The 19,822-nt window shown below is 52.5% G+C and overlaps 1 protein-coding gene across 1 annotated transcript; it reads right to left on the bottom strand.

The window, feature by feature from the left end:
* Positions 1-968: 968 nt before the first annotated feature.
* Positions 969-14,363, bottom strand: LMAN1L (lectin, mannose binding 1 like). Its single transcript, XM_066276730.1, is given in 16 exon segments — positions 969-1,063; positions 1,066-1,115; positions 3,118-3,278; positions 4,277-4,400; positions 5,203-5,270; positions 6,279-6,285; positions 6,396-6,460; positions 6,462-6,534; positions 6,805-6,923; positions 7,367-7,494; positions 8,726-8,783; positions 8,785-8,850; positions 9,333-9,467; positions 12,182-12,291; positions 14,049-14,148; positions 14,151-14,363. Coding segments are annotated over 16 exon segments (1,455 nt in total). The 5' UTR covers positions 14,247-14,363.
* Between the last annotated feature and the right edge of the window lie 5,459 nt (positions 14,364-19,822).

The raw sequence follows: 19,822 nt of genomic DNA, 5'->3' as shown, positions 1-19,822 counted from the left end.
CAAACTACGGCCTGTGGGCCACAAGCGGCCCCCTGAGGCCATTTATCCGGCCCCCACCGCACTTCCGGAAGGGGCACCTCTTTCATTGGTGGTCAGTGAGAGGAGCATAGTTCCCATTGAAATACTGGTCAGTTTGTTGATTTAAATTTACTTGTTCTTTATTTTAAATGTTATATTTGTTCCCGTTTTGTTTTTTTACTTTAAAATAAGATATGTGCAGTGTGCATAGGGATTTGTTCATAGTTTTTTTTATAGTCCGGCCCTCCAATGGTCTGAGGGACAGTGAACTGGCCCCCTGTGTAAAAAGTTTGGGGACCCCTGCCCTAGAGAGTGCAGTGAAGGGCAAATATCCAGCCCTGGGCTCTACCCCATCATTCTCCCCAACCTGCTGTCCCAGCAGCTGCTCAGAGTGCTTCCCCCTGGAAGAGAGGGAGGGAGACCAGGGAGCAGGGAATCCCAGTTATGGCTCCAGTGGTGACCTCACAAATCTCTCAATCACCCACCTGCCCCTCTGACCCCCGGAGCTGAAGGGAGTTGGGAGAGCGATGGTGATGCTGATGCTGTCTGGGTTGTCCCAGGATGGGCAGCTGGAGATACCTGTCCTTGTTCTGGTGAATTTGGGGACAGAAATATACACAATGGTGACTTTCTCTGCCTCCATAATCCGAGGCTCAAGGTCTGTGGGGTAGCGAGTCTTTTGGTGACCAAGCCGACCCTTGGCCTCCTTGCCTGCTTGAGGCCCCTTCCCAGCTACCTCTCCAGAGGATGCGGAAGCCTTCAGAGAGATAAAGGCAACCTGGAAGATAAATGAGCGAAGCAAAGTGTAGGGAGAGGAATTCATCTTTCCTAAGGTTGGTGCTCACCAGAAGCTGAGGTAGGTAGGAGCTGAGCATCTCGAGGGGAGATGCTGGTCTAGCCCTTCACCCTCAGATACTGTGCACTCCCAGTGATGAGATGTGGACACTCCTTCAGGGTTCTGAGTCAGACCATGCAGGCATGCTAGGTGATGGAGGCTGTCTCCTCAGAACCCCCAGGGCCCTAAGGATGCATGGAGCAGGACCAGGGGAAGGCTGCCCGTGGGCAGACCATCTTGAAGGCTCTTGTCTAGCTCCTGCCTGTTGCCAGAGAATGGAGAAGAGGTTGCTTGGGCCTCTTCCTTTGGGCTTTTGAGAGCAGGCTTTCTATACTTATTATACTCAACTACACCACAGCCTTCCCTGCTCTGGGACTTTGTATGGCTCCTCTGGCCTGCCCCATCAGGAACACACTTTACCCCTGGCATTCAAGGTCTGTCCAGGTGGCTCTAGCCCTATGGCCACCATTGCACTTCTACATGACACACAAACGTGTCATCCTTCTACCTCACACCTTTGCTGTTTTCACCTAGAGGTAGTCCCCTCTTCAACTCTGCTTTTATTGCCTGACCTGTGATGCAGTGGATAAAGCGTTGACCTGGAATGCTGATGTCGCCGGTTCAAAACCCTGGGCTTACCTGGTCAAGGCACATTTGGGAGTTGATGCTTCCTGCTCCCCTGACTTCTCTCTTTCTCTCTCACCCTCTCTCCTTGTCTCCCTCCCCTCTAAAATGAAGAACTAAAAACAAATAAAAAACTTTTTTATTTTATTCATTTATTTTATTGATTTTAGAGAAAGGAAAGGAGAGAGAGGGAGAGACAGAAACGTCAATCTGTTCCTGTATGTGCCCTGACTGGGAATTGAACTGGCAACCCCTGTGCTTTAGGACAGTGCTCTAATCAACCAAGCTAGGGCTTAAACTCTGCTGGTTTTTGTTTGTTTGTTTTAAGTGAGAGAGACAAACAAGAAAGGAGAGAGATGCCTGACCTGTGGTGGCGTAGTGGATAAAGTGTCAAACTGGAAATGCTGAGGTTGCTGGTTCAAAACCCTGGGCTTGCCTGGTCAAGGCACATATGGGAGTTGATGCTTTCTGCTCCTCCCCCCTTCTCTCTCTCTCTCTCTCTCTCTCTCCCCCCTCTCTATAATGAATAAATAAAATCTTTATAAAAAAAATTTTAAAAAAGGAGAGACATGAGAAGCATCAACTCATAGTTGTGGCACCTCAGTTGTTCATTAATTGCTTCTCATATGTGCCTTGATCAGGGGGCTCCAGCAGAGCCAGTGACCTTGAGCTTTAAACCAGCAACCTTTGGGCTCAAGCCAGTGACCTTGAAGTCATGCCTATGATGCCACACTCAAGCTGGCAATCCCATGCTCAAGCCAGCAACCTTGGGGTTTTGAACCTGGATCCTCAGAGTCCCATGCCAACACTCTATCCACTGTGCTACCACCTGGTCAGGCTCAACTCTGCTTTTTTTTTTCTTTTATTAATTTTTAGAGAGGAGAGAGAGAGAGAGAAGAGAGAGAGAGAGAAGGGGGAAGGAGGAGCAGGAAGCATTAATTCCCATATGTGCCTTGATCAGGCAAGCCCAAGGTTTTGAACCGGCGACCTCAGTGTTCCAGGTCGACGCTTTATCCACTGCGCCACCATAGGTCAGGCCTCAACTCTGCTTTTAAAGCTCAGCACACTTCACTGCTCCTCCAGGACCACCAGTGCCTACCCTGATTCGTCTTTTCTTGAAACTCCACCAACAAGAACTATCAGTCCCATTTCAGAACTCCTCAGCACATCTTGCATCCCTAAATGTTTCATTCATTCAGCAAACACCCACCAGGCAGAAATGGTGCCCCCCCTCATTCCCTCTGTATTGATGTCTTCATTTGTCAGGCTGGAAAACCAGTCACTTCAACGACCCATATCAAATTCCCCTGCTCAGTGGATTCCCTGATTTCCCCAAGCCAAGTCAAGTGCTTTTTCTTGTACTGTTATAGCCTCTGAGCTTCCTGTCAGCATGGCACTGACCACACAGGGGTGACTGTTGGGTACTTGAGAGTGATTTCTGTGTTTGCGGGATCCAGAGGGGAATCAGTGGTTAAATAGGTGGTAAGTGGTTGCCTATTGAAAAAATGGGCACCACTCACTGCCAGTTGGTAGACCAGGCAGGTGGACCTGGGTCTAAAGCACCATCTCTCAAATCAAATGGCTGTGCCCCAGAACCAAGCCAGGTAGGTGTGAAACGTCCTGCCCATGGGAAGGCCTACCTGAAGGGCATGTTGAAGAAGAAACCTACAGTTTGGATGAGGAGGAAGAACAGGGAGGTGGTGGGCTGTGGACATGAGGAGGCCCCTAGGGGCTGGCCAAGCAGGCAGGAGTCCTTGGCTGTGGCTCTGAAGGGGGAAGTTCTAAGGTCCTGGATCAGCTTCTTACCCAGAAGGAGGGAGGGGACCTGTAACCTAGGCCATTGTGGGCTCCATGTCCCTCTCTCAGGCTTGGGGTGCTCTGGTTTCCATCCAGGGCACTTGGAGAGGGGACAGAGTGCAAAATGTCTCCCCCACTCCAGCTTTTATATCTTCATCTGTGGGAACAGCTGGTAAGGCCTGGGGCCTGGGTTCATCATGGGGCCAAAAGTTGTTGACATGAGAAGAAGAGAGAGAGAAATAGAGAGCAAAAGACAGAGTGATGGGCTCCAAGTGATTCTGGGCATAGCTCACCCACATTCCTCTTCTAGTCATTGAGGGCATTGGACCACATGATCTCCAGAGCCTTACTGGCCCTGAGTCTGCGGGACTCTCCAGAGAGCAGAGAGGGCAGAAAGAAGACGAGATGTGTCCTTGCACGCACGAGTGCCTGCACACACAGATATAAAGACAGGCCTGCGGCCCTGGCCGGTTGACTCAGCGGTAGAGCGTTGGCCTGGCGTGCGGGGGACCCGGGTTTGATTCCCGGCCAGGGCACATAGGAGAAGCACTCATTTACTTCTCCACCCCCCCCCCCTTCCTTTCTGTCTCTCTCTTCCCCTCCCGCAGCCAAGGCTCCATTGGAGCAAAGATGGCCCGGGCGCTGCTGGGGATGGCTCCTTGGCCTCTGCCCCAGGCGCTAGAGTGGCTCTGGTTACGGCAGAGCGAGGCCCCAGAGGGGCAGAGCATCGCCCCCTGGTGGGCAGAGCACCGCCCCTGGTGGGTGTGCCGGTTGGATCCCGGTCGGGCGCATGCGGGAGTCTGTCTGACTGTCTCTCCCCGTTTCCAGCTTCAGAAAAATACAAAAAAAAAAACAAAAAAAAAAAAGACAGGCGTGCCTTCCCAGGATCCCAGGAGCGGAGGGCCAAGACAGGAGGGCCTGGGCTGCAGAAGTATTGGAAGAAGGGGCTGAGCTTTGATCTCAGGGATGAAACCCCCATGGTGTCCCTTCCTTCCCCTTTACTGCTGGGCCCCAGAGGTCCTTCTGCAGAAGGCCGAAGCTCTGGGCCAGCTTTAAGAAATGATGCTTGATGCCCACAGGCAGGTAGCAGACCTGAGCTCTTGAAGCCATGTGAGTTGGTGTATCCCTGGTGGAAGTAAAAACTAAGGGAGAGGACTCATTACCCCTTCTGGTCACACCCAAACTGACTAACCATGTTTCATAATTCCCAGAGGCGGCACTTGGCTGGGGAACAGGCACCATCCATAGGGCCCCATCTTGGGGATCCTTCTTACCCCAAACCCTCTTCCTGGACCCTGAGACAGCTATAATTCAGAGAAGGATCTCCCTAAAGCTATCTGTCTCAACCCCGGGCTTCCTGGGCTCTGCCTTCCAACCCTATCCCCCAAGAAAACTCTTCTCCTTCGTCCCATTTCCCACTCCCAATCTAGATGGGGGTACAAGGGCTGGGCTGCAGCACAGTGTTGAGCCTACAGCCTCCCTCCTCCCTGCCAGCAAGGTGACCCCCTGCCCCCCACCCCCAGGGCTCTATGGCTAGCTTCAGAGACCAGTCCTAGAGTAGGAGACTGGAGGGGGCAAAAGAAATGCAGCCCCCCCTCCAAGAACCCCATCAAAATGTCCCCTCCTTCCAGGAGCTCAGATTCACTAACCCTGACTAGGGTGGGAATGTTGGGTGAGGGCTCTACCAGGGAGAGTTGCTTTTAAACTAGGACTTTCGGAACTTTAAACTTGATTCAGTTAAATTCAGGTTGACTTGATAAACCTAACACTGCTCCAGCCCCTCCCTAGGTGCTGGGCTGAGGGCTGGGGGCTCAGGAAAGGATGGAAGGACTCAGGGCTGATTGAGGAACTCCAGGCAGAGAAGCAAGTTGGTGGAGTGGGGCTTCTCTTCCCTCCACTTCCTGTCCCCTCCTGCCCTATGCCCTTACCTCATCTCATTCCAGGTCTCAAGCAGAGTCCACTGTCCACAGACCAGGGTGCTGACCTGGGCAGAGTCCTGCAGGAAAGCAAGCCCCTTCTCCAGGGCCCAGGGCACAGTCCCTCTGTTCTCAGAGCCCACTGTCCCCGGGCTCTACAGCCCTCTTCTTTCTACAGGCCTTACCAGATGACCTGCCCTCCTCATTGTAGACACTTTGAGTGTATCTGACCCCGTCCATCTCGGCTCCTGGATACCCCCTCCTCTCAAACCCCTCTCTCTGAGGGTGGTCCCTCCCTCCCCCCAGACAGTGGCTACTCCTGAGGTTCCAAAGAACCCCCCTCCACTTTCCAGAACTGGTTCTGCCCTGAAAGAGGCAAGGCCTAATTCAGTCCTCTTTTCCCCACTTCCCCCAGGGCACAGTCCAAGCTGTGGCCAGTGCCAGTCAACTTCCTGTCTTGCTGGGTGACATGGTGAGGGAGCCTCTCTGGGGTGGATAGAATCTGGAAGGAAGGACCCTGAGTTGGAAGTAGGATTTGAGAGGCCTAGCCTTGGAGTGTGGTGCCCCTCCCCTCATCCTTCTCCCCCATAGCCCAGCCTCAGTTGCTCTGGCCTGAGGACTGAAGATTCAAACCTCAGATTCCCAGAGCCCAGCAACCCCACAGGAGTCACCGGCCTCTTCTACCCAGTGCTAAACATCTTGGCTGAGCTTATCTCTCAGGCCCCCTCTCAGGCTGGGCATGCCATGAGGCATGGCTCCCTGGGGAGAAGCCAGATGACAGTGGAGGAGGTGAAACAAGGACTTGGCTGCATCTGAGCATAAAACGAGCCATGTGTGAATCGAGTCACATGTGTAACTACATACAAATCAGCACTCAGTCTATTTCTGTCGCTTGTCTGAAGATCCACATCTGAGTACCTGGCACCTCCTCTCCACAGCCCCAGCTACGAGCTCCTTAGGCATTCACTTGTGCACAGCTATCCTCCCATATAAGCCTCTGCCTAGCAGGTCCACTTCATCATGTGACCTGCAGTGTCTCACCCCTGCCCTCCTTTCCCTCCAGATTTTGGGGGACAGTAGTTCCCAACTATAGTGCTTGTTCCTCTCTCTTGGGACACAGGGAACCCCCTGGTACCATGGGCCCAGTGCCCAGGGAGCTCAGATTCTCCAGCCTGCATGGATGATCCAGGGGCCACTGACCAGGCCCTTCAGAGCCAACCTGGTCTGGGGATCCCAGCTGCTGCTTCCATTGCCTCTTGGCCTGAGCCAAGCTGCTCAGAGAGACCCCGTGGGATTTGGTTGTGTCTGTTCAATGTGTTCTCCAGGTCAAAGGTTCTTTCCCCCAGGGACAGGTGCAGAGCTGGGACAGCCAGCCAGCCAGCTGGGATGGGGCAACAGATCTCTCCATGGGGGGACTTCTTGGAAAGGGGGCAGAAAGGCATGGCTCCTGCCACTAAGACTCTCCCCTGGAGAGGTGTGTAGGGGATGGGGTGGGGGCAGGAGAGTACTTGGGCTCCAAGGGCTGCTTAGCTTTAGCCTCCGTCTCCCCATTGGGTAAAGGACTTCTGATTTGAAGGGCAGAGGATCCTATAATACTGAAATGAGCCCCTGCTCTCTTCCTGGTCTTCAGGGCTCAGCTTCGGAACTATGTCTGCCCTGGTACCCAGGGCCAGCCTAGCCCGTAGCCCTTCCAGCTGCCTCTCCAGGCTGAGCTGCTCCATCTCCAGGAAGGTCTGTCATGAGCCTGGAGGAAGAACACAAACACTTGGGCCTGAAACCAGTGGGAGATCTGGGGCAAGGAAAGCCTTCCCGCAGGGCTTCCCATGAACCCAAATGACCTCCTTGACTATACGTTCACTGAGCCAGGGAAGATCCTGGTTATTCCATGGTTCAGCCTCTAGGCCCTGCAGTTTCTGGGCCCCTGAGCCATGCAGATCCCTCAGTTCTCTGGCTTCTGTCTGCGCCTCTCCTCCACTCAGGTAAGTATTCTTGGCTGTTTAGGACCCCGTCTCTGTGCTCCACAGAGCACAGAGCCTCCATCTAGCCAGGGGGTTCCTTGAGGACAGGCCTGGCTCTGGTTCCCCTCTGCTCCCAGCATTGCCCAGCATGAGGCCTGGCTGAGCAAAGCTCAGAAAGCAGGTAGAGGTCACGATCAGAATGGCAGGTCTGCTGGCACCATGACATGAGCAGAAGCATCTGGTGAGGGCAGGAGTCCCCAGGCTGCCTCTCCTTCTGGGTCTGACATCTCTTTTGGACCTGGCTGACTCTGACTGAAGATCAGGAAGGAAGATAAATCCTGGTTGTCTGGAAGGAGGGCTAGATAAGGGAAGGGAAGACCTCTGGCCCCAGCAGCCCACTCACACAGCCCTCCCCCCCCTCACCCACTTTGTTACGTTTCAGGCGGGCAAGAGAGCTGTACGATCTTAGGCAGCTCTGCCCCTTGTCTTGCTTGCCTGACCTGTGGTGGCGCAGTGGATAAAGTGTCGACCTGGAAATGCTGAGGTCACCGGTTCGAAACCCTGGGCTTGCCTGGTCAAGGCACATATGGGAGTTGATGCTTCCAGCTCCTCCCCCGTCTCTCTCTCCTCTCTCTCTCTCTCTCTCTCTCTCTCTCTCTTTCCTCTCTAAAATGAATAAATAAAATAAAAATTTAAAAAAAAGAAAAAAGGAAAAAAAAAGAAAGGTGGGAGGGTCAGACAAGCAGATGGGTGGGCTGTGAGGGCTGACTCTCCCCCACAAGCCAGAGGTGGGCTTCCAGTGAGTAGGAAAAGTAGATCATCCTGGGCTAGAGCCATGGAAGCAAGCAGAGCGACACCCACAGGTCCCCAGGGTGCTACTGACAAAAGCGACCAGACAGTGACCACTTCCTCAGCATGCCTCTGACCCTGTCACTCCCCTCAGAAACCTTCCATGACTCCCCCAAGTGCCCAGAGTCTAAAGACTGAAGACTTGGCGATCACACAGCCTCACTGATTGCACCAACCGCAGATCTCTCCACGGACTCTCCTTTATACCCCTTGCTCCCTTTCCCTGAATGTCCCTCATAGCTGTCCCCTTTCCTCGTGCCCCACAGCTCCCAGATAGGAGTACTAAGGGGGCCAATACTTGAATAAAAGCTTCTCAAGGCAGGCAGGAGGGAGGAAGTGACTGGCTCCACACCCAGGGTCCCTCAGAAGGTGTGGTCAGACCTGACCAGGTGGTGATGCAGTGGATAGAGCATTGGCTTGGGACACAGAGGACCCAGGTTCAAAACCCCAAGGTTGCCAGCTTAAGTATGGGCTCATCTGGTTTGAGCACGGGGTCGCTGGTTTGAGCATGGGATTATAGACATGACCCCATGGTCGCTTGCTTGAGCCAGGGGGTCACTGGTCAAGGCATGTATGAGAAAGCAATCAATAAACAACTAAGGTGCCACAACAAAGAATTGATGCTTCTCATTTCCCTTCCTACCTGTCTCCCCTAAAAATGGAAGATGTGCTCAGGATGATTTACTAGGTGCCATTTCTTGGTTCTTACTTGCCCAGAAGGCCCTCACTTGCCAAGGTTCTGGTAGCTGTGGAGACCCCAAAGAAACTTCCAGGGACCAAAAGCATGGAGAGGCCCCACATCAGTGCAGACCAAATCTGGGTCTCTGGGAGCGAAGCTGCTGTTCAAGGACATCTCAGTGGCACGAAGGAGTGAGCACCTTGCAGAGGGAGCTCCCCACCCGCTGCCCCATGTAGGGGGAATTGTCCCCAAATTGAAGTCTCTGGCTTGCCTGGCCCTAGAGGGGGCGAGCAGCCACAGGGTGTCAAAGTGGCATGGAGGCATCTACACACCTGGTCTATGCCAGCCCTCCCAGGTGTGTTCTCTGGGTCAATTAGGATTCTCTGTGGGGGAGGGTTTCATGTGTGTGTTACCCGTGTGTGCAGTGTCACAGGTGTGGGTTTCATGTATGTGCTGCCATGTGTGCAGTGTCATGGGCATGAATTTCATGTATGTGCTGCCTGTGTATGTGGTGTCACAGGCGTGGGTTTGTTGAGGCCATGGGTAACAGGTTGTACAGCATCTCTGCAGCTCTGAGCCCTGTAATCTGCACACCCCACTCACTTGAAGGACCCACAAAGCTAAAGAGACTGCACGCAGGTGTGAGTAGGACATACTCTGCTCCCAGCAGTGGTCTGTGCTCTAAAGGGATGTGGCTGGTTCCCAAAGTCCTGGTAACAAGAGCCCGGCACCCAGCTAGCTCCATCTCTGTGGGAACTTGGAGTCCAGTAGGACCACACAGGACCCAATACCTTTCAGTGGTCACAGTAGAGGTGGTCTCAGAGGCTATTTTGCCTAGGCCTTCAGTAGGACATGTCTCCATGGTCTAGCTTGAATCTACCTTAGCAGAAGAGAGAGGGGCTGGAGAGCAAGCCCTTCCTAGCAGAGTGTGGGAACTTCAAGTTTACAGAAGAGGCTGATGGTCTTTCTGACTCTTCCCTAGGGGAACAGAGGCTGGACCCAAAGTGGGGTTCCGCCTCCAATCCCCTAGGCCCACCACCTCCTCCCTCTGTCCTTCCCTCCTTCCTCTTCCCTTAAACTCCAAGTCCCCCTGTGTCTCAGGGTCAAGCCTGTTCTTCCTGTTCCTCTGCCAAGCTTGGACTGGAGCAGGACAGGCTCAGGACAGACAACATGAGATGTGTCCTAGCGCAGTGGTCCCCAACCCCCGGGCTGCGGACCGGTACCAGTCTGTGGGCCATTTGGTACCGGTCCGCAGAGAAAGAATAAATAACTTACATTATTTCCGTTTTATTTATATTTAAATCTGAATGATGTTTTATTTTTAAAAAATGACCAGATTCCCTCTGTTACATTCATCTAAGACTCACTCTTGACGCTTGTCTCGGTCACATGATACATTTATCTGTCCCACCCTAAAGGCTGGTCCATGAAAATATTTTCTGACATTAGACTGGTCCTTGGCCCAAAATAGGTTGGGAACCACTATCCTAGTGGGCAAGGACGAGCTGTGCAGAAGGCTCTGGGAAGTTAGGCAAGGTCCTGGGTTTCTCCAGGCTCACAGACACAGACACTGCTCACAGTGGCATGCCCCCATCACTGCCCTCTTCAGCCCAGAGGGAGGTGGCACAGTGCAGGGAGCAGCCAACTCCCAGCCACACCACTGGCGTGTGCCTCCTGGCTATGACCTTGAGCCAGTTACCTCACATTTCTGAACTCCCACTTCCCCATCTTTGAACTGAGGATAATAACTGAAACTATCTCATAACATTGTTACGAGGGTTAACTAAAACAAGGACTGTGATGTGCTTGGCACTGTTCCCGGTATAGGAAGCTCCGCTCCATAAATGTCAGTAATTATTCTAATTGTTATGAGCTGAGGGATGTTTGCGGAGAGACTGCTGAACTGGCACAGCTACTGGGGTGGCAGTGGGCTGGGGAGTGAGGAGAAGCCAGTCATCTGGAGAAAGGGAGGGGTGCTGGCAGTCAGACAGCTGGTGGAGGGTGAGGGTGTGGACCCTCCACAGAAACTTCTGGCCTCAAATCTCAGGCCAGTACACAACTGTGTGCCTTTGGGCAAGTCATCGTCACCTGTAATTGGGGACAAATAAATCCCCGACTCTCTCTTGCCTGACCAGGTGATGGCGCAGTGGATAGAGCGACGGACTGGGATGTGGAAGGACCCAGGTTCGAGACCCTGAGGTCTCCAGCTTGAGCGCGGGCTCATCTGGCTTGAGGAAAAGCTCACCAGCTTGGACCCAAGGTCGCTGGCTCCAGCAAGGGGTCACTTGGTCTGCTGAAGGCCCGTGGTCAAAGCACATATGAGAAAGCAATCAATGAACAACTAAGAAGTCGCAACGCGCAACGAGAAACTAATGATTGATGCTTCTCATCTCTCCGTTCCTGTCTGTCTGTCCCTGTCTATCCCTCACCCTGACTCTCTCTCTGTCTCTGTAAAAAAAATAAAAATAAAAAAATAAATAAATCCCCGACTCTCAAGAGTGCTGGGCATCGCCTGACCAGGTGGTGGTGCAGTGGATAGAGTGTTGTCCTGGAATGCAGATGACTCAGGTTTGAAACCCCAAGGTCGCTGGCTTGAGCGCGGGGTCACTGGTTTGAGCATGGAATTATAAACATGGCCCCATGTTTGCTGGCTTGAGCCCAAGGTCATTGGTTTGAACAAAAGGTCACTCACTCTGCTGTAGCCCCCCCAGTGAAGGCACATATGAGAAAGCAATCAATGAACAACTAAGGTGCTACAAAGAAGAATTGATGCTTCTCATCTCTCTCCCTTCCTGTCTCTCTGTCCCTTGGTCTAGCTTGTCTCTCCCTCCCTCCCTCTCTCTCTCTCTCTCTCTCTCTCTCTCTCCTTGTCTCACTTAAAAAAAAATTACCACCTGACCAGGCGGTGGCGCAGTGGATAGAGCGTCGGACTGGGATGTGGAAGACCCAGGTTCGAGACCCCAAGGTCGCCAGCTTGCAGGCTCATCTGGTTTGAGCAAAGCTCACCAGCTTGGACCCAAGGTCACTTGCTTGAGCAAGGGGTTACTCAGTCTGCTGTAGCCCCATGGTCAAGGCACATATGAGAAAGCAATCGATGAACAACTAAAGTGCCACAACAAAAAACTGATGACTGATGCTTCTCATCTCTCTGCGTTCCTGTCTGTCTATCCCTCTCTCTGACTCTTGCTCTTACTCTGTAAAAAAAAAACAACAAAAAACCATATGGAAGACTGCAGGGTGCCCAAATGAGGTGGGGGCTTCCTGGTGGAGGGTGGGATGGGGGAGTGCACTTCAAAGTGAGGAAAATGTGACCACCAAGGTGGCTCTAGCCTGTGCGACTGAGAGGAAAGGGTGAGGACAAAGTGAGTGTGAGAATTATTGGTGAGGTGAGGCAAACAAAGGAGCCCTCTTTTGTAGGAAGGAGGAAAGCAGGGAGAAACTGAGGCAGGGTTGGCAGGAACCAGGGGAAGGGAGATCAGAAAGCCCACCCCAACTGGCTCTTTACCCCTTCATCCTGCCAGCCTTCAACCTGGCCCAGGGTCCAGTCCCTGCTAGAACTTTCTGGAGACTGTTTGCTCTGTGAAGGCCAGGGCTGGGGGTGGGGAGACTCAGAGGCTGCCAGGGCAGAGGTCCTGGGGGCCCTTGGAAGCCAGCACTGCCTCTGAGGTGATTGCAGGAGGCAAGGACTGCCCAATGTCCACAACACTTATGCCTTCAGCCTCCTGTGGCTTGTTCATGGGACCTCGCCCCAGACTGTGGACCCCTGGAGCCTGATGCAGCCATTTTTCTTGGAGCTGGGCACGGAAGGACATGGGGAGGGAGTCTGCTAGAAGGATCAATGAGTGAAAGAGTGGACAACAAGCATACACTTGTCGCTCTGCTCCCTGACATGGTCTGTGGCACCCCAGCCACTCCAAAGCAGGGAGTGTGCTGTATGCCTGTTACCCTGGCCTTGAGGCCAAGCCTTGCGCGGTGTTATGAGAAACAACCCTTCGTTGACTGCGAGCAGGATTGGGCCAAGATCTCAAGAGAGGGCCTGTCCTCTTAAAGGGATGTTCGTCTGGTCTCAGGAACAATGCCATGTCTCAGAACTTACATCTCATAGACAGATGGATGCATGGGGTCTGCTTTGTCTGCTAGGAGGCTGTGCACCAGACCCATGGCTCCACTATGAAGGGTAGGCAGGCCTTGGCATGGTCTGGGCAGACCTATGTTTTAGAAACAAACCATGGTTCTGGACTCATTTTGTGCCTCAACCTCAACCCTAAGACTCTTCCTTTCTTTCTTTCTTTCTTTCTTTCTTTCTTTCTTTCTTTCTTTCTTTCTTTCTTTCTTTCTTTCTTTCTTTCTTTCTTTTTGTGGCAGAGACAGAAAGAGTCAGAGAAAGGGACAGATAGGAAGGGAGAAATTAGAAACATCAATTCTTCATTGTGGCTCCTTAGTTGTTCATTGATTGCTTTCTCATATGTGCCTTGACCGTGGGCCTTCAGCAGACCGAGTAACCCCTTGCTCAAGCCAGTGACCTTAGGCTTAAGCTGGTGAGCCTTGCTCAAACCAGATGAGCCTGCACTCAAGCTGGTGACCTCGCGTTTCAAACCTGGGTCCTCTGCATCCCAGTCCGATGCTCTATCCACTGCGTCACTGCCTGGTCAGGCCTTGCTCACTTCTAATGTAAGCTCCTTTTTATTGCAGAGGTTCTTGTAAATCCTCAAACATCTCTTTGGAGAAGATGAGGTAGAAGACAGACTCTTCGTAGATCCGGGTTTGGAAGGCCCTGAACACAGACCTGTGGACCAAGACCCTCTCCTGCTTCTACCCAGCACACATGCAGATACAGCTGGTGTCTCTCTGGCCGCACAGCTGGCTATGAGGGTGCCTTCTCCAGGTAGCACCCCCCCTCCCGGTTCTAAGGCATGGCCACAGGCCTGACCACATGGAGCCAGGAGAGTAGACATTTGTGCTGGTCCAAGTTGCCTTGCATCTCTGTGTCTGGGACTCAGCATGTGAGCATGTGCATGTGCATGTTCATGGGTCTAAGAGGCAGGGGTGGGGGCAGGGGAGTATCCTTCAAGCAGAGGCAGAAGGGGTAGAAGATAGAAGCTCTAGAGCAGAGAAGGAAAGAGGCAGAGTGGAGAAACTGAGGCTGGTGGACAGGGGTATAGGGTGGTGGGTGGAACAGAACACAAGCCTGAGGGGTGGGGGTTCCTGGGCCCCTGGCACTGCCTGCCCTAGGCTTAGGACCATCTCAGGCAGAGGCTGGTACTGGCAGGCCTATTCCTCACCAGCTCACAGCCACCCCACATCATCAGCCATCAGCCACTTCAGCACTCAGAGGAGCCCTGAGCATGGCTGGTCCCTACCCAAGTCCTCACCTCCAGGATGGCCACAGGATGGTAGTCCAGACCCAGGCAATGCCAGTCTAGGTCCTTTGAAGCTGCGCTTGTACTCAAAATTTAGCTGAGGAGAGTGGCCTCCACCTCAGGGCTGTGGGGGGTCAGAAGCAGGAGGAGGAGAAGGCAGAATGTGGGGTCAGGGCCACTGACCATAGGCATTGTAAAAAGACCTGGCATCAGGGCCCAGAGTGGATGCCTAGCTGGGAGGCCATAGAGGGTCTGAGCCAAGCCAATGGGAAGAAGCCAGGTACTAGCTGGTGGCTGATTTTGGGTACTGTACTCTCCCTCCCTCCCCACACAGACTTTCTGTTCCTTCTGGGCCTGACCTCAGTCTGACAGGAAGCATCTGACCTCTGTCTCTTGGCCAGTCTGAGCTCTGCCCTAGCTCCTGAGTTCAGGCCATCTTTCCCCCTTCCCTCTGCTCCTTCAGCTGAGAGACCTCAGGGATCATAGGGATAAGCCCACCTTTCAGTAACCCTGGTTTCTCTCCTTGGCTCAGGAGGGACCTCCTACCTGCAGATGGCTGTCCTGACCCCGTGGCCAGCATCCACACTCCAGCCTTCCCTGTCCTATGCTCTCCATGGTCCATTCTCCGCTCTCTACCCAAAGGCTCCTGTCTCCGAGCAGCCAGGTGTCCCCAGCAGGTGAACTAGGTGAAAAAGATACAGAGACACAGAAAACACATGCTACACATCAGCCATGTTTGAAGCCTCATTTTAACCAGCCAACTAGGGTGCAGGGGATGAAACAGCAGTTAATTAAATTAAAGGATTATTGTTAAAATTTTTCTGGAGTAATAACAATATTGTGATTATATTTTTAAGAAGTCCTTTGTCTTACCTGACCTGTGGTGGTACAGTAGCTAGAGCCTTGACCTGGAATGCTGAGGTCACCAGTTCAAAACCCTGGGCTTGCCTGGTAAAGGCACATACGACAAGCAAGCAATGAACAACTAAGATAAAGCAACCAGGAGTTGATACTTCTTGCTCCATCCCCCTCTCCTCTCTCTGTACAATTAATCAATAATTTTTTTATTTTTTATTTTTTTTTTGCTTGCCTGACCTGTGGTGGCACAGTGAATAAAGCATCGACCTGGAACGCTGAGGTTGCTGGTTCAAAACCCTGGGCTTGCCTGGTCAAGGCACATATGGGAGTTGATGCTTCCTGCTCCTCCCCTTCTTTTTCTTTCTCTCCTCTCTAAAATGAATAAAGTCTTTAAGAAGAAAAAAAAATCTTTAAAAAAAAAATATATTTTAGCAATGGAGAGAGAGAGACAGAGACAAACAGGAAGAGATAGGAAGGGAGAAAGATGAGAAGCATCAACTCGTAGGTGCAGCACTTTAGTTATTCATTGACTGTTTCTCTTATGTGTCTTGATTGAGGGCTCTAGCTTAGCCAGAGACCCCTTGCTCAAGCCATCAACCTTAGGCTCAAGCCAGCGACTTTTTTTTTTTTTTGGTGACAGGGACAGAGAGAGACAGAGAGAGGGACAGATAGAAACACAGAGAGAGGAAGACAGAGAGAGATGAGAAGCATCAATTCTTTGTTGCAGCACCTTAGTTGTTCATTGATTGCTTTCTCATATGTGCCTTGACCGTAGGGCTACAGCAGACCAAGTGACTCCTTGCTCAAGCCAGCAACCTTGGGCTCAAGCTGGTGAGCCTTGCTCAAGCCAGATGAGCCCGCACTCAAGCTGGCAACCTCGGGGTTTCAAACCTGGGTCCTCCGTGTCCCAGTCCAACACTTTATCCACTGAGCCACCACCTGGTCAGGCAAGCCAGCGACTTTTGGGCTCAAGCCAGCGACCATGGGGTCATGTTGATGATCGCACGCTCAAGCTGGCAAGCCTGTGCTCAAGCCAGATGAGCTCGCACTCAAGCTGTTAACCTTGGGGTTTTTTTTAAATTTTTATTTATTTATTCATTTTAGAGAGGAGAGTTAGAGTGAGAGAGAGAGAAAGGGGGGAGGAGAAGGAAGCATCAACTCCCATATGTGCCTTGACCAGGCAAGCCCAGGGTTTTGAACCGGTGACCTCAGCATTCCAAGTCAACGCTTTATCCACTGCACCACCACAGGTCAGGCAACCTTGGGGTTTTGAACCTGGGACCTTAGTGTCCCAGGTCAACACTATCCACTGCATCACCACCGGGCAGGCAATAAATAAAATCTTAAAAAATAATAATAATAAAGAAGCCTTTTGTCTTTTGGAGAAACGTACTAATGCTCTCTGGAGAAATCAATATAATGTCTAGGATCTGCTTCCAAACACCCCTGAGCTCCATGGGCATGGGCAGCACAGCACTTGGCCTTGAACTGATGACTGTTCAGGTTGGAAGGTGGATTCATCATGTTCTTCCCTTTACTTTTTATATGTTTGATAATTTCCATAATAAGCAACATTTTTTTTAAGTAGGTAATCCGCCTGATCAGGCGGTGGCGCAGTGGATAGAGCATCGGACTGGGATGCGGAGGACCCAGGTTCGAGACCCCTAGGTCGCCAGCTTAAGCGCGGGCTCATCTGGTTTGAGCAAAGCTCACCAGCTTGAACCCAAGGTCGCTGACTCCAGCAAGGGGCTACTCGGTCTGCTGAAGGCCCGCGGTCAAGGCACATGTGAGAAAGCAATCAATGAACAACTAAGGTGTCGCAACGCGCAATGAAAAACTAGTGATTCGATTCCGGCCAGGGCACATAGGAGAAGCGCCCATTTGCTTCTCCACCCCTCCGCCGGGCTTTCCTCTCTGTCTCTCTCTTCCCCTCCTGCAGCCAAGGCTCCATTGGAGCAAAGATGGCCCAGGTGCTGGGGATGGCTCTGTGGCCTCTGCCCCAGGCGCTAGAGTGGCTCTGGTCGCAACAGAGCGACGCCCCGGAGGGGCAGAGCATCGCCCCCTGGTGGGCAGAGCATCGCCCCCTGGTGGGCGTGCCGGGCGGATCCCGGTCGGGCACATGTGGGAGTCTGTCTGACTGTCTCTCCCTGTTTCCAGCTTCAGAAAAATGAAGAAAACAAACAAACAAACAAAAAACTAGTGATTGATGCTTCTCATTTCTCTCCATTCCTGTCTGTCTGTTTCTGTCTATCCCTCTCTCTGACTCACTCTCTGTCTCTGTAAAAAATTAAAAAAAAATAAAAAAATAAAAAATAAATAAAATAGGTAATCCTATATTTCAAGTATTTTCATTCAAATAAATGTCAGTTTTCCAGAGCAGCTCATTGGACAAGAACTCTGGGTCATGGATTTGACTACTTTGTAAGTTCTTGGTAGGATTCAGCTACTGAAGCTCTGAAAATTAATTACAATCAAGGCTGTCCATGGAACATTTTAGGACACTTTCAGGGCCAGCAGAACCATGGAAGGGGATCCTGCCCTAGGTCTGCTCCTACCCCACCTCCCGCTGGGTAAAAACTGCTCCAGCAGGGCCTTCCAGTGGGTGACCCCTGTTCTCCATGCCTAGTGGGTGCTTTTGCAATCCAGTCCCTGCAGTGTGAAATTATATGGCTGTCCATCCCCCACCCCCACCCGGCCCCCTGTTCTGAGACACACTCCCCCCTACCAGGGCCGCTTGCCTCTCCCCAGCCCTCTGGCTGCCCAAGAGCTTCTTTTGCCCCTGCTCTGTCTCCCCAGCTCTACTGGGGCATCCCTCTCACTTACCACCTGCTCCCTGGCCAAGCTCATCTCTGCCCAAGCTGGACTCTGACCCTCACATCCCTGTTTGCTGCTCATCTTCTCCCCGGAGCCACAGGCCCAAATGAATATCCATCTCTGCAGAGGACAGCCCTGCTTGGATGTCACATAAGCCCCTGGATGACATGTTCAAACCAAACTTCTCTCCTCCAACCCCCAGCTCATCCTCTCCCAGGGCTATGATCTTCTTATGGGTGGCGGGTACTCTCCTTGTGGAGCCGCGGGGCTGGAACCCCCCAGATCCCTCTGCTTCCTCCATCAGCATTTGCCAGCAAGCCCTCCCGTCTGTCTTGGCCCTCTCACACGACTCTCCCCAAGTCTCCCTGAGCCTACATTCCTAACTTGCAAACAGAGATAATAATAGCGTCTATCTCTGAGAGTTGTTTGTAGGGTCACATGTGGTACAGTACACCTACCCACTGTGCTAAGAGCGGGGCCTGGCAGACAGTCAACGCTCAGGGCAGTGAAATACCAGCCGTATTCATGTTCCTCTCCTCCTCCAATGGGCTTTCCCAGCCCAGGACACTGTCAATCACCTGTCTGGCTGACCACAACATCCTCACCATCTCCCTGCCTCCACTCAGTACATGGACCCCCCCCCCCCCAAGCTAGATTGCAATAAGAGGGATCATTCTACAATGCAGATCTAACCATGGCACTCCTCTGTCCTAAGCCCCTTAATTGCTCCTGGTCATCTCGGCATAAAGGTAAACTCTTTGTGGGGCCTGCAAAGCCAGTTGGGTCTGGGCTCTGCTCTTTCTTCAGCCTTTCTCGCTCCCAACACCCCCACCCCCGCACCTTTGCCCCAGCCACACTTGAGCACATCACCACCCTAGACAGTGCCCTTCTTGTGCCAGATGGTTCTTGTTCTGCGTCCCTGCTTGTCCTCCAAGGGTCTGAGAAGCTGCCCCACACCCCTGTCCCACCTCCTCTATCTCATGGTGGGTATGGGCTGCAGGAAACTCCCACTAGGTGCTGAACCCTAAGCTGAGACTTGAGTGGGTCCCCAGCAGATCATGAGCTCCTGGAGGGTAAGAACTATCTTGCTCATCCATGATAAGCCGGTGGCCAGCACAGAGCAAAAGGGAAGGATGAGAGGGAAAGAAAGCGGAAAACAAGAAACTATAAACCAAGGGAGAGAAGGGGGGGAGTAATGAAGCTCACACGCCACCCAAAGGGTGGAAAGACTAGGAGCATCTGGACTGCCTGCAGCTACACTCCCTACAGGGCCACCGTGGGACTCTCATTCCTGTCACACCTGGTCCAGTCGTGTTAGGGTGCCTGCCTGGCCCCTCTCAGGACCCATGGCCACTAGCACCACTGTTTGTTTCTAAACCAAGCTGGGGTGAATAGCTGGTGAAGTCCCATTGTCAAAATTCCCCCAACCCTGCCTTCAGTGAAGTGAGGAGTGGACCACTGTATCAGCAGCTGTAATCAGTTCCCCATTTAGCACCGTGCCAACTGCATGACTCCCTCTCAGGACAGTCTCTCTTCTCTCACAGCACCTGCTCACCCTTCCTTGCTCTAAGGAAGGCCCCATCCTCCATCACTGCCATCTTCCCTCTCAGCAAGCAGGCTTGAAGGTCATTGTTCTTGCCTTTGGCAGTCAAATTTGCTCAAGCTTCTGCCATCTTAAAAAGCCTCTCCCTCTCATCCTACCCACTGCAGTTAGATCTCTCAAGATGGTCACCGTCCCCCATGGCCCAAACTCTCCTCCAGCCATTTTAATTTATAGAGTCTGTTCCCACCAAACTCAGGTCTTACAGAGGTTACCAGTGACCTCCAAGGGGCACTGTTTCTTTCTACATCTTCTAGGAAGTAGGGACCTGCTGGCTCCTTCCTATGAACTCTTCCCCTGGCTTCTATGACAGGGCACTCTCTTGTCACCTCTGCCTGGCCTGGTCTGCCTCCTCTTCTTGACCTTTGGGTGTTGACAGCGCCCCAGGCTGGGCCCTGGAACCTCTTCTCTTCTGCTGTCCTCTTCTCCATGCTTCATGCAGGTTCCGGCCAGAGCTGACCACTCATACTTCCCAGCCTCCCTCCAGGTTCCAGCTTACTCAAACACCTCTTAG

Source organism: Saccopteryx bilineata, chromosome 4 (genome assembly GCF_036850765.1).
Source record: "Saccopteryx bilineata isolate mSacBil1 chromosome 4, mSacBil1_pri_phased_curated, whole genome shotgun sequence".
NCBI classification, from domain to species: Eukaryota; Metazoa; Chordata; class Mammalia; order Chiroptera; family Emballonuridae; genus Saccopteryx; species Saccopteryx bilineata.
Note: the sequence above shows the minus strand (reverse complement) of the source record. Positions and strands in the feature narration are given on the sequence as shown.